Source organism: Pan paniscus, chromosome 8, assembly GCF_029289425.2.
Source record: "Pan paniscus chromosome 8, NHGRI_mPanPan1-v2.0_pri, whole genome shotgun sequence".
NCBI classification, from domain to species: Eukaryota; Metazoa; Chordata; class Mammalia; order Primates; family Hominidae; genus Pan; species Pan paniscus.
In genome coordinates, this window is record NC_073257.2 from 58762733 (window position 1) to 58777024 (window position 14292).

The 14292-nt window shown below is 37.6% G+C and overlaps 1 protein-coding gene across 1 annotated transcript in view; it reads right to left on the bottom strand.

Moving 5' to 3' along the window:
- Positions 1–14292, bottom strand: part of LOC117974457 (poly(ADP-ribose) glycohydrolase-like) — a 93336-nt gene that overhangs the window by 7697 nt on the left and 71347 nt on the right. The window contains 1 exon segment of the mRNA XM_055092749.2: positions 2692–2770. Coding sequence (XP_054948724.2) covers positions 2692–2770 — 79 coding nt within the window.

Consider the following 14292-nt stretch of genomic DNA (forward strand, 5'->3'; position numbering starts at 1 on the left):
GAGTTGATATTTCTAAGTTTTACGGCATAGCTGATGAATCATTCAGTAAAACCAAATGAAACAAATACCTTCAATCTCTCAAATCAAACACCATACTATTGAGGTTTTAGCTATAACTTTATGTTTGCCTTGTTTGAAAAAGTATTTTAAAACCCCAAAATATTTTTTGTTAAACCATCTTAAATGGTTAAAACATTCCTTTTAGAGTAAACACTTATGAAATGCTTAAGCATTGTAACCTCGTCATTCTAAAGGATTAAAATGTTTATTTTAAATTGAACATTTATGAAATGCTTAAACATTTTAACTAGCCTTTTTTAAAGTGCAATCATAAAAACACTGTTTTTATAATGAAAGAAATATTTCCTAATTGCATTCACACATTGAACTATTTAGACATGAGGCAATAAAGTGAAATACAATTGTGAAACACATATTTTATGTAAAGTATAGTTGCCAAAGTTTTTGTCATCTTGAAATAATCTTTTTATACTTTTTTGCTTTTAAAGCATAAGTTTGTGGCACAAGTTAAGTTGATTCTGGCAAATTGTAGTTAATCCCCGACTACTTTTCATGATTAGATAGTCAGCTAAGGTATACATCACAGACCATCTGTGAGAGGACACTATTTCATCTGTCTTCTGGGTAATAGGGAGGCTCATTTTGAGGATGGACCCACCGTGTTTTTTTGTGAAAGCAGGAGAGTGCCAGGTGGTTGCTACAGATAAACACAAAGGGTAATACCAGAGAAAAAGAAACACAGGGCTTTGCCAGCAAACCTTTACAATATTGGTGCACTACAACAGGTGGTAAACAGTGAGATGTCATATATGTGTACAAAGCCAGAATACATTTCACAATTTGTAGCTCAGATTCCATGAGACACTAAGAATACAGATGTTAGGAAGTTTCAAATTTCAATAAGGGTAGAATCTAATACCACCGTGAAAATACCCTTTCTCAACTGCACGTACTTATATTGCTAACTGGAGAAAATAGCTCTGGAGAGTAATCATGGAACTGTGCGGAGTTTATTTGGTTAATGGGACCAAACATACAATTTGGTAGAAGAAATAAGTTCGAGAGTTCAATAGCACTGTAAGGTGACTAGTTACTAATTTATTGCATGTGTCAAAATAGCTGAAAGAGAATATTTGAAATGTTCCCAAAACAAATAAATAATAAACCTTTGTGGTGATGGATAACCTAAATATGGTGATTTGACTTTTACACATGGTATGCATGTATCAAAATATCACATTTACTTGTTATAGATACATAAGAGTTGTACTATATAAATATGTACAACTCTTGCATATCCATAAAAAGTAAATACATGAATAGATTAACAAATAGAACATGAAAAAATTATTAGTACAGAATATTTAGCCTTTTTCTAAGTTTCATGAGAAATCTGCAAATTTCCTAGGGAAACTTATGACAGCCTATTAACATGCAAATATAATGTATTAGATCTAACTTTTAAAAGTAAAAAGAGATTTTTTTATCATCCTGAAGAAGAAAAAGAACTTTTACCAAGGTTTTCTTGTCCTGGGCTCAACATGTAATGATGAAAGCAAACTGGAGTAGAAAGTAAGGCAAAGAAAAATAAATACGTATTTTTTTCAGTGGTCTCTAAGCATCTTAAACTTTGTTATCTCTCATGTCTAGCTTTATTCCAGGCACAAACTGATCAAAAATTGGTTCCCTGAATGAGCTTGCCATATCAGATATAGAAATTTTAAGATTTGCTAATTCAAAGTACAAGAACACAGTAAATAGTAAGAGAAGACATGAGCCTGTCAGTATATTAAATTCACTGGCATGCTTTTTTCATCTATTTCCCTTCAGAATCTATTACAAAACCTAGAGAAATGTGACTCCTATGAGCCACTGTTATGCAAAGGTGTGCCAGACTCATTGTGTTTAGGGCAGAAAATGTAGCCTGGAGTAAAAAAATAAAAAATAAAGATTTTAAGTCCAAGAATGCTCAAAACTAAGTAAATAATGTATTACCAAATTTTGATTGCTGCATAAAATACCTCTTTGTGACAACCCAGTTTACACGCAATTTCAATGATGACTATTAGAGAACTATTAAGCTGAGCAGGTCATGTAGCTTAGGGTAAACCTCATGACCTCATCTGTTGGAACATGTGTCAACAGGATAGACTAGGGAAAGGCTGGGCACAGTGGCCCACGCTTGTAATCTCAGCACTTTGGGAGGCCGAGGCAGGCGGATCACAAGGTCAGGAGATCGAGACCACCCTGGCTAACATGGTGAAACCCCAGCTGTACTAAAAAATACAAAAAATTAGCCCGGCGTGGTGGCGGGCGCCTGTAGTCCCAGGAGGCTGAGGCGGGAGAATGGCGTGAACGCGGGAGGCGGAGCTTGCAGTGAGCCGAGATCGCGCCACTGCACTCCAGCCTGAGGTAAAGAACTGTAGAGAATTCTGCCCCTCTTTGTCTTTGCTTTAGACTTTTGGTTTTATCTTCCCTGTTCTTCCCTTTGGTACAGGAAGATGGTAATAGTGTTTTCAATGCCAATGAACCTGTAATGCTGATTTCTTTTCTTTTTTCTTTTTAAGTTCACTTGCTGAAATACAAGTAGACAGAATGAGAGTGTGTGAGGGTCAAGCCCAAATTCCTTTGCTTTTAGCCATGGAATACTGAAGACAGAAACAGACTCACCTTTCACTCCCATCTTCGTGGCTCCGGGACCAATGATATGTCTCAGCATAGCCTGTGTATTCACTGTACTGCTCAGTACCTGAAACAAACAATCTGTCACTATTAACTTCACACTTGATGGCAAAAACATTCCACCTACCATAACATGGCAAGAATAACTTCTGTTTAGCACTGTACTGAAGGTCTCTTCAGCCAGTGCAATAAGGCAAGAAAATAAACAAAAAGGCATAAAGAATGTAAAAAAATAAGTCAAACTGTCCCTATTTGTAGATATCATGATTGTTTACACAGCAAATCCTAAGGAATCATTGAACTAAAGAGAGAGGCCAGGCGCAGTGGCTCATGCCTGTAATCCCAGAGGCGGGTGGATTACCTAAAGTCAGAAGTTCAAGACCAGCCTGGCCAACATGGTGAAACCCCACCTCTGCTAAAAATGTAAAAATTAGCCAAGCGTGGTGGTGTGTGCCTTTAATCCCAGCTACTAGGGGGGCTGAGGCAGGAGAACTGCTTGAACCTGGGAGGCGGAGGTTGCAGTGAGCCAAGAGTGTGCCACTGCACTCCAGCGTGGGAGACAGAGCGAGATTCAGTCTCAAAAGAAAAAAAAGAAAAGAAAGGGGAAATTAAAATAAAGAAAAAGCATATAAGTAAACTTAGATCAAGGGTATGTCTGTGTACTAGCAACAAACAATGGGAAAATAAACATTTTTTTAAAATCCATTACCCATAATGTCAAAAGCCATAAAATACCTAGGAGTAAATATAACAACAAAGAAGACACTACTGGCCAGGCGCAGTGCCTCACGCCTGTAATCCTAGCACTTTGGGAGTCCGAGGCTGGTGGATCACCTGAGGTCAGAAGTTCAAGACCAGCCTGGCCAACATGGTGAAGCTCCGTCTCTAATAAAAATACAAAAATTAGCTGGGCATTGTGGCGTGTGCCTGTAATCCCAGCTACTCAGGAGGCTGAGGCAGGAGAATTGCTTGAACCCGGGAGGCAGAGGTTGCAGTGAGCGGAGATTGTGTCACTTCACTCCAGCCTGGGCCACAGAGCAAGACTCCATCTCAAAAAAAAAAAAAAAAAGACACTAGAAAAAAAAAGAAAACTTAAATGGAGACCTGGGAGGCAGAGGTTGCATTGAACTGAGATCATGCCACTGCCCTCCAGCCTGGGTGACAGAGCAAGACTCCATCTCAAAACAAAAACAAAAACAAAAAACAAATGAACAAACAATGAAAAAACACCTTCAGGAAAATGTTTAGACAAGACTGGAGAAAAAATATTTGCAAATCAAATATCTGACAAAGGACTTGTGTTCAGAATATGTGACGAACTCCTACATGTCTACAATAAAAACACAACTCAATTTAGAAAAATGGACAGAAGACCTGAATATAAACTTCACACAGGAAGATATACAACTGGCTAACAACCACATAAAATATTGCTCAACATTATTAGTCATCAGAGAAATGCAAATAAAAAAATCACAGTGAGAAACCACCATACACTCAAAAGAGAGGCTAAAATACAAAAGAATAAAAACGAATGACAACGCTAAATGTTGACGAGGATGGAAAACAAGTGGAAATCTCATTATATATTGCGGGTAGAACATAAATTGGTGTAATAATTTTGGAAAAGAGTTTGGCAATCCCTTGTAAAATTAAACATACACGTAACCTTTGACCTACAATTTCCATTCCTAGATATCTACTAAACAAATACTGAAAATGTGTGCTCACAAAAACTGCAAAGAACAATGTTCATAGCAGGTTTCCTTACAATAGATTTGTATCAGTCATTGCTCAACCAGAGAAATGGAACCAGGAGGACATATATATGAAGAGATTTATTGCCAAAAATTGGCCTACACAATTGTGGAGCTGACTAGTCAGGTCCAAAGGGTGCACTGGAACTCTCAGGCATGGGTGAAGTGGCAGTGCACAGAATGATTTTCCTCTTCAGAGAAGCCTCAGCTCTGCTCTTAAGGCCCTCCACCCAACTGAATCAGGCCCACCCAGATTATCGCTTACTTAATGCAAATTGTATTGAATGTGGCTAAGCACAGTGGCTCATGCCTGTAATCCCAGCACTTTGGGAGGCCGAGGTGGGGAGATCACTCGAGGTCAGTAGTTCGAGACCAGCCTAGCCAACATGGTGAAACCCTGTCCCTATTAAAAATACAAAAATTAGCTGAACATGGTGGCAGGCACCTATAATCCCAGCTACTTGGGAGGCAGAGGCAGGGGCATCACTTGAACCCAGGAGGCAGAGGTTGCAGTGAGCCAAGGTCACATCACTGCACTCCAGCCTGGGCAACAGAGTGAGACTTTGTCTCAAAGGAAAAAAAAAATGCTTATTGAATGCAATAAGATTAACTCCTTTACTTGTAGACTTTGATCACATCTATAAAATACTTTCACAGCAATACCCAAATTAGTGTTTGACAGAATAACTGGGGGCTGTAGCCTAGCTAAGTTGACATTAAAAAAAAAAGACTATCACAAAACTAAAGGTGGAAACAATCCAACGATTGATAAAAAATTAACAAAACATTTGCCACGATCACACAAAGGAATACTCCTTAGTAATAAAAGGGATAGAACCACTGACACATTAAAAAACATAGATAGATCTCACATTATGCTAAGCAAAAGAAGCAAGATACAGAAGTGTGTATGACATATATTTACATGACATTCTAAAAAAAAGAAAAAAGTAATTTATAATGAAAAGAATAAAAATTATGGTCGTTTCTGGGTTTGGGGACTGACCAGAAAAGGGCTCAAGGGAATTTTCTGAGGTGATAGACATGTTTTTTTTTTTTTAGGTCTTGATAGGGGTGTGGGATATAAAAGCATATCTATTTGCCAAAACTCACCATATTATCCACTTAACATTGTATACTTCAATGTGTGTAAATTTTACTTCAAAAATAAAAGAACTGTAAACAAATAATGAACTCTATTTAACAGGTTTACTTTTTGCAGTGGCATGGTTTAGAAGTTCTGAAATCACCTTTTGTATATATTAGGCTTAAACAAATGAGAAAAACTGAAGATATTGGGAGCCACATTCTTCATTGTTGGGGAAGAGAGTTCCAATTATGGAAAGGGGGAAAGACTATAATATAGGCTGTGATGCTGGTTAAGAATGGGAGGTATCAATATAAATTCACAGTTGTGTATGTGTGTGTGTGTGTGTGTGTGTGTGTTTGTAACATGTATGTTCTAGTTCAAATCTTGGCTTCCAAAAACTAACTAAAATCCAGGACCACCTGCAGAAATGGCTGATTCCAGAGCTGGTGCAGGGAATATACAAGATGAGCCTACAACATCTTTTTGTGCTAAAAAGATGGAGATGCTCAAAGAAGAAGGTGCATTAAAGAATGATGGGCACATGTCAAAGGCACACAATAGTTAACCTGAAGGCATTCCCACTGATGGAATATGGGACAATTTAGCACCAAACAGATAATAGCAATGGATCATAATCCACTGAATACAATAAAAATGCAAGTGTCTATACTTGCATATTTATTAATAAATAATAAATATTAATAAATAAGTATACACAAATAAGGAAAAAGGGAAAATCCTTCCTTATAGTAGAATGCCAACTACTAAATGTAGAAAGAATGGGAGTTTAAAAAATTAGCAATGACTGCTAAAATTAGTAGGTGAAGGTTTGATGAGGACAAGATGTTTACAGTTTCAAAGTATATAAAATATATAGCGATACATTAATTACAGAATGAAAAAGTATAACCTGACAGTGGAGGAACCTGGTCAAACCAACTTAACCAAGTCATTACACTGGTGTCACAAATATTGGGACAAACTGCTATCACATGTCTCCTCAAAAGATATACTAAATAGAACACAGTATCACTTCAGTGGGATTCCTACCAAAATGAATAACCTGAACCTAATTAGGAAGAAGCAGTGGGCAAACACAAGAAGGACAATCTACAAAATAACTAGCCTATCCACTTTAGAAATATCAAAGTGAACAAACACAAGGAAAGGCTGAGAAATGGTTCCAGTTTAAAGAATACCAAGGTATGAGCCTGGACTAATTGAAGACTGGAAAGAAAGCTACAAAGGTCATAATTAGAATAACAAAATTATATTATAATGTAGATTAACTAACAGTACTGTATCAAATTAAATTTCCTGATTTTGATAACTAACTGTGCTGTGCTGATGTAAGCCAATGTCCTAGTTCTTAGGAAAGATACAACAAAGTATTTAGGGATAAAAGGGAACAGTATCTCCAACATATTCCTAGACAATTCAAGAAAAGAAAATAGAGAAAATGATGAAGTAGATGGGACAAAAATGTAAACTGGCGAATCTGAGTAAAGAGTATATGGAAATTCCATGTATTATTCTTACAACTTTTCTGTGAATCTGAGTAAAGAGTATATGGAAATTCCATGTATTATACCTGCAACTTTTCTGTAAGTCTGAAATTTCATATACATACACATAAAAACACCTAATATAAGGCCGGGCGGGGTGGCTCATGCCTGTAATCCCAGCGCTTTGGGAGGTCGAGGCGGGCGGATCACAAGGTCAAGAGATCGAGACCATCGTGGCCAACGTGGTGAAACCCCATCTCTACTAAAAATACAAAAATTAGCTGGGCGTGGTGGCGTGCACCTGTAGTCTCAGCTACTCAGGAGGTTGAGGCAGGGGACTCACTTGAACCTGGAGGGTGGAGGTTGCAGTAAGCTGAGATTGCGCCACTGCACTCCAGCCTGGTGACAGAGTGAGACTCTGTCTCAAAACAAACAAACAGAAAAACACACAATAAAAACCACATAATATAAATAAAGCTATGAAAATACTCTATTTTCATATATGATTAAAAATTTCCAGAATCAAAAGTTCCAAGATTTAAACTCAATACTAGAGTTTCCAGTCTATTATTTAATATACTACTTCTAAAAATAATTTGTATTTTAATTATTAGACATTTATCTAGAATTTTGGACAAGATATTCATGCTAAAAATCAAGAAAATAACTAGAAAATTTATGTTATTTCTTTTATGAAGCATTCCTTGACACCATAAGTAGGGTTGATTGTTCTTCCTCCATGCTCCCAAGGTATTTTGCACATAACATTGGTAGAGCACTTAACATATTGAATTGTAATCTGAAAATCAATTGCATTTCCACATAGTAGCAATGAATAATTAAAAACAGAAATTTTAAAAACTTACAACAGCAACAAAATTATGAAATACTTACGGATAAATCTGACAAAATGGGGAAGAATTATACAATGAAAACTATAAAATACTAATATAAAATACTAGTGAGTAAAACTGACATGAATAAACAGAGACATATATCCTAGACATGTGTCAAAGACAAAACATTGTTAAGATGTCAATTCCGAGGTGGGCGGATCACCTGAGGTCGGGAGTTCGCGAGCAGCCTGACCAACATGGAGAAACCCCGTCTCTACTAAAAATACAAAATCAGCAGGGCATGGTGGCACATGCCTGTAATCCCAGCTACTAGGGAGGCTGAGGCAGGAGAATCGCTTGAACCTGGGAGGCAGAGGTTGCGGTAAGCTGAGATCACGCCATTGCACTCCATCCTGGGCAACAAGAGCGAAACTCCGTCTCAAAAAAAAAGTCAATTCTCCCCAAACAGATCTACAGATTCAAAGCATTCTCAAAATTCAGCAAGCTGTTTTGGTAAACATTGAAATACTGATTCTAAAACTTGGCAAAACGACTCTGAAGGAGAAAAAAGTTGAAGGACCCATACTACCTGATTTTAAGACTTATTATAAAGCTATAGCAACCAAAACAGGAAGAAAGAAAACAACACATTAATAAGCTTACTTCAAAACTTAAAACTTCTGTGCTTCAAAAGTCACTGTGAAGAGAATGAAAAGACATGCTAGAAATATCTGATAAAGGATTTATATCCAAAATATATAAAGCTTTCAAAACTCAATTAAAACAAAAAACAATGAAAACTTAGACAAAAGATAGCTTCATGGGTGAGTCATACGTCCAAACTTACAAAATTGTATACTTTAAACAAATAGTTTATTTTATGTCAATTATAGCTCAATAAATCTGTCTTAAGAAATGGAATCTGACTCCCTCACTAGACTCTCAGCTCCTCAAGGGCAATGATTATAAATTATAGGCGGGGTGTGTTGGCTCATGCCTGTAAGCCCAGCACTTTGGGAGGCCGAGGCAGGAGGACTGCCTGAGCCCAGGAGTTTGAGACCAGCCTGGGCAACAGAATGAGACCTCGTCTCCACTGAAAATTAAAAAAAAAAAATTAGGTGGGTTCAGTGGTGTGAGCCTGCAGTTCCTGCTACTCAGGAGTTTGAGGTGGGAGGATCCCTTGAGCTCAGGAATTTGAGGTAACAGTGAGCTATGATTGTGCCACTGTACCCTAGCCTGGGTGACAGAGATCCTGTGTCTAAAAAAAGAAAAAATAAATAATATTTTTATCTACATTAGCATCTTGTAATGCAAGAATATAAAAGAAGTTGAGTAAGAACTTGCCGAATAAACATAATAATTAATGAGCCAAAGAAATTTAACTGATGATTAAAACAATGAGTCCAGAAATAATCCGAAGGCATTACATAACTGACGCATACTAAAAATTCACATCTACAATAAATGCATGGTATGGTAAAAAGAGCACTGCACTGAGATTAGGAAACGTGAGAAACTCAAAGTGGATCTTCACTAGCTAGGTGACCTTAGATAACCAAACCTCACTGGACATCATTCCATCATCTGAAATTCAGGGTTCTTAATAATTCTTATTTTGTTTACATCATAGAATTCCTTGGGAAACTAAATAAGACAAGTAAAAAATTCATTCAAACCCACAAAGCCATCAGTATTGGTGTCATTAGAAATAAATTTTTTAAGGGGGTAGAGAAACCACAGATACGTGATTCTATTTACTCGGGGGTGAAAAGCAACCTGGTCTACTTGCCTGATAGGAACCAAGACAGCAAGGACTACTCCTTCTTTTCTGTTTTCTGCCTAGCGGTAGACAAGCCTTGTTTTTCCTGTTCATAAAAAGACAAACTGCCTATTCTGATCTGTTAACTCGGAAAACAAATACTTGTTCTGTCTTTTTAAAAGAAAGTGGCTGAAAAATATAAAATATCAATTATCATGTTTCTACTTCATGTTAATATAGTTTCAGTGTTCTTCTCTGAGAGGAACAAGGTTAGATTTACTTCCTTCCCTCCTTCATGGGAAATAAAAAATACACATACAAACACTTTTGTACTAAACAAGTTAAACCCTGGGTTTTCTAAGTAGACACCTTTTAACATGCCAACTGTCTCCTTCGAAAAAAGTGAATGCCCTTAACTTGTTTAAAATTTAAATTAATGAACTATGATGAAAATATAAAGGTAAACTGGTAACAGCTACTGAGACAGAAGACTGAATGACCTTTGTGATAGCTCTCACTAGGGATGGACCTTTAAGACTTCATAGTCAAAGACCTTCACTTAAGGAAAAAACTAGAAGGAATCCATTAAAATCTTATGAGGAGTTCATGACCTCTTCATGATTTTTTAGATTTAGTAGTAAGAAACATGGTTATTTTCCCTTATTAGGAATAAGAGTTTGTAATGATCATGGGAAAAAACATTCGGAGATTAAAAAAAATTCTACTTACCAATGGATTGTTCCCTTGGAAAGCAGGTTTATATAAACACCATTTTACCCAAATTTTATTAGCATCACTCAAACAGTAGTGATTATGCAGTAAATAGAAAACTCTTGCTTTTAATTCTAATGATTATTAAAAACTTAGAAAAGACAAGCATAAAAACGTTTAATTTCCAAACATTTTTGGAAAACTCCAACTGAATTTGGACCTTTCCCAATGAGCTGGTGTCTTGACAGGCACCTCTAGTACTTTAACTCTAGAAGATGTCACCAGTCCTATAAGCAATGGTGTCTACTTGTTATCATTTCTATCAGCTCTGCTGACATTCGGAAAAGATGTAAAGATTTGTGATGTCTGGGATAATCTGATTCACTAGAGGCAGGTTTTACGTTAAATACGGGAATACTCTGCCCAGTAGGTTTCATGTCTAGGCACCTGGTTTATGTGCTCACCAAACAGAAGCAGAAAAACAACTCTCAGAAAACTTAACACCCTTTAGTATTGAAACTATTTCCTGGATGTTGTACAGAAACAAATAAGAGAAGACAAAAAAAAAAAAAGAAGAAATGGGAAGATTGGAATTTTAACTCTTTCCCTCTATCTATACTTACTGAAAGGTTTTTAACTCATGGCTGCCCCAGGCAGGATCACAACAAACAGAGGGATAACACTGTCTGTATAAAAGTATTTGCCTGTTTGCATGACCTGTTTCATATTCTTTTAAAATAATGATACCAACCAGATGTCCCACAATGATGATCAATTTAATTTATTTCCAATTTCTCAAACTCTTCTACAGATTCAGGCAGCACAGTCACAGCCATTAGCTCACTGAGCTGGATGCATCATTGAAGGAACGGAATTGATCAGGCAGATAGATTGCAGTGCATGGCTAAGAGTCTCCTAAGGAGGGAGATGGCAGAAATCCAGACATCAAATAGATGATGAAATGGCCATTTCCATTAAGGTAACATCACATCACAGATATTAATTAGGAGGCACTACAATAAAGTTAAGTGGATGTGGGGGAAAATGCTGAGTTAAAAGTCACCCCATATGTCCTTAACCTGAGGTAATTACAGATCTGAAGGTGAGTCATGGATCTGCAATTTTCCATTCATTTTACAATAGCTGCAGGAACGTTTAGAGATTACGTAAAAGGAGATTAGAATCCTTTTTTAGACTGGGGACAAATTATCTTTAAAAAAAGAAAATATTCTTATGTTTTCCTTTTAACATTCCTGTTTTATTCCCAAGGAAAATGACATCCTTTATTTACATTAACATTAATGGAGGATGACAATGTACTGACTACTTTTCTTCTTCTTCTTCTTTTTTTCTTTTTTTTTGAGACAGAGTCTTGCTCTGTCACTTAGGCTGGAGTGCAGTGGCACAATCCTGGCTCACTGCAACCTCTGCCTCCCACGTTCAAAAGATTCTCCCACCTCAGCCTCCTGAGTAGCTGGGACTACGGGCGCACACCACCATGCCTGGCTAATTTTTTGCATTTTTAGTAGAGATGGGGTTTCACCGTGTTAGCCAGGATGGTCTCAATCTCCTGACCTTGTGATGACCCCTGCCTCGGCCTCCCAAAGTGCTGGGATTACAGGGGTGAGCCACCTTGCCTAGCCCAGTTCTTTCTACTTTCTAGAGAAATTAAGCAAATGAAACAAGTTAGCTTTAAGTTTAAATGCATTTTACCAAGTTTTTTATTTCAAGAATGTAAATTCATCTTAAAAACTGATGGGATATTTTGTTCTCAGTGTTCAATCCAAAGCTACCTTAACAGCTAAAAAAAAAATTTTTTCTTTTTTTTTTGAGACAGAGTCTCGCTCTGTTGCCCAGGCTGGAGCACAGTGGTGCGATCTCGGCTCACTGCAAGCTCCGCCTCCTGGGTTCACGCCATTCTCCTGCCTCAGCCTCCCAAGTAGCTGGAACTACAGGCGCCTGCCACCAGGCCCAGCTAATTTTTTTTGTATTTTTAGTAGAGACGGGGTTTCACCACGTTAGCCAGGATGGTCTCAATCTCCTGACCTCATGATCCGCCCGCCTCGGCCTCCCAAAGTGCTGGGATTACAGGCGTGAGCCACTGCACCCAGCCGGAATAACAATCTTTTAAAGTATTATTTGATGTACGTAAATGATGAAGACAGTCATATTCCAAACCTGCAGAGCTTCCCTACAATAGTATGAGACCAATAGCCAAAGTGCTGGTTGCTCAACAATAGATTTATGCCAGTTTTTTTTGTTCTGTAATTCTTTGCAATCTTATCTCCCCTAGTACCTTGCCCAATTATATATTTCCCACGTGCATCCATGATAACTAACAAATGCAGACAGATGGCCAAAATGTGAGTTGAGGAAGTGTTGAGTACAAAAGGACTTTATCTTTCCATTTCAGTATAATTTGGATCATAATCTCAGAATTCTGGATGCAGTACTCCAAGTCACTAACTTCAAATGGCTGACTGAGGCTCTGTCCAGGAAAAAAATTCCTTTGCAGAAGTTCCACTCTTAATTTCCTACATAAACTCAGACAATTTACAATTTTTTATTTTTTGCCTTACTTCACCAAAAAAGCAGAATCACAGGGATAAAAATTTACATAGGATGTCTAAATGATGTAGAATAACTCATTGAAAGCTCCTTTATCCACGGGTGCTTACAAAAGATAAAAAGATATCAGTAAAAAATGGTGCAGTAAAAACCTCTGAAAACTCTCTCCTCCATGAAAGCAATGTGAACACTGTGATGAGCACTGTGGGAATCAACTGAAAAGTAGCCAAAGGCTTGCAGCAATCCAGGGAGTGCTTATTCAAGAAAAACCAGCTGAATCTTGGTAAAAACAATAAACTTTGCAGTGTTTTATTTGCCTTATTCCCATCCCACTCTCCCAAGCTCCATCTCGGCCTTAAAAACTAACCTTCCTGAATCACAGTGAAAATCAGAAGCCATCAGAGGGGTCAAAAGAAAGCTGAAGCTCCTTCAAAGCCCAATTCTCAGAGAACTGTCATTATTTGACCTGTCTGGTGGTCCCCTGGAGGGCCCCGCTCAGAAGGCTGTCTTTACTTTACAGGACTTGGAGCTTGGCCAGTAGGAAAAGCATAATTCTTTTGAGGGTTTGATGAAAACAATTACAGGGACTGTTTAACACTGAAACTTCTTGAGGTGGTGGCAAACAGCTGGGGCAAACAATAGGCTAACCAAAAGCTTCAAAGGAAAAGTTGAAGAATGAGAATGTCCACAAAGGGCTTTGAAAAGTTCTAATATATTAAAACAAGAAGGAATCTAGAGGGCTCATGTGTGCCCATGGCCATATGAATGCTCAGGAAAAACTAGAGAAAGCCTTCAGCTCTCTCCTCTGCCTGACCTTGACAGGAAGTGAAGGCTAAGGCAGAGGCATCAACTGCTTAGTGCAGTGTTGAAGGTAGGCTGCACCTGCACATACAGCCCTTCAACAAAGACTATTAGACTTTGTTGAGACTTATTAGCTTCGAGCATCTAAGGAAATCTGTTCAAGCATTAGCTGACTACTAATCTAACGAGCAGGGACTTCACTGGCCACACACAGAAAGAACACAGACATCACAAAATTAGTTTAGAAAAGTCATTGAGAAAACAGCAAGAAGGATGAACTGTGATGAAAAGAGAAAATCTGATTTCCAGGGTCACATTACATTATTTTAAATGTCCAGTTTTAAATGAAAATTAGAAGACATGGAAAGAAATGAGAAAGTATGGCCCATACTCAAAAAAAAAGCAGTCAGTAGTAACTGCCCCTGAGGAGCCCAGATGTTGGACTTAGTAGACAAAGAATTTACATCAGCTATTTAAAATATACTGAAACAACTAAAGAAAACTATGTCTAAAAAACTAAAGTATAAGAATGATGCCTCTCAAATAGAGAATATTAATAAAG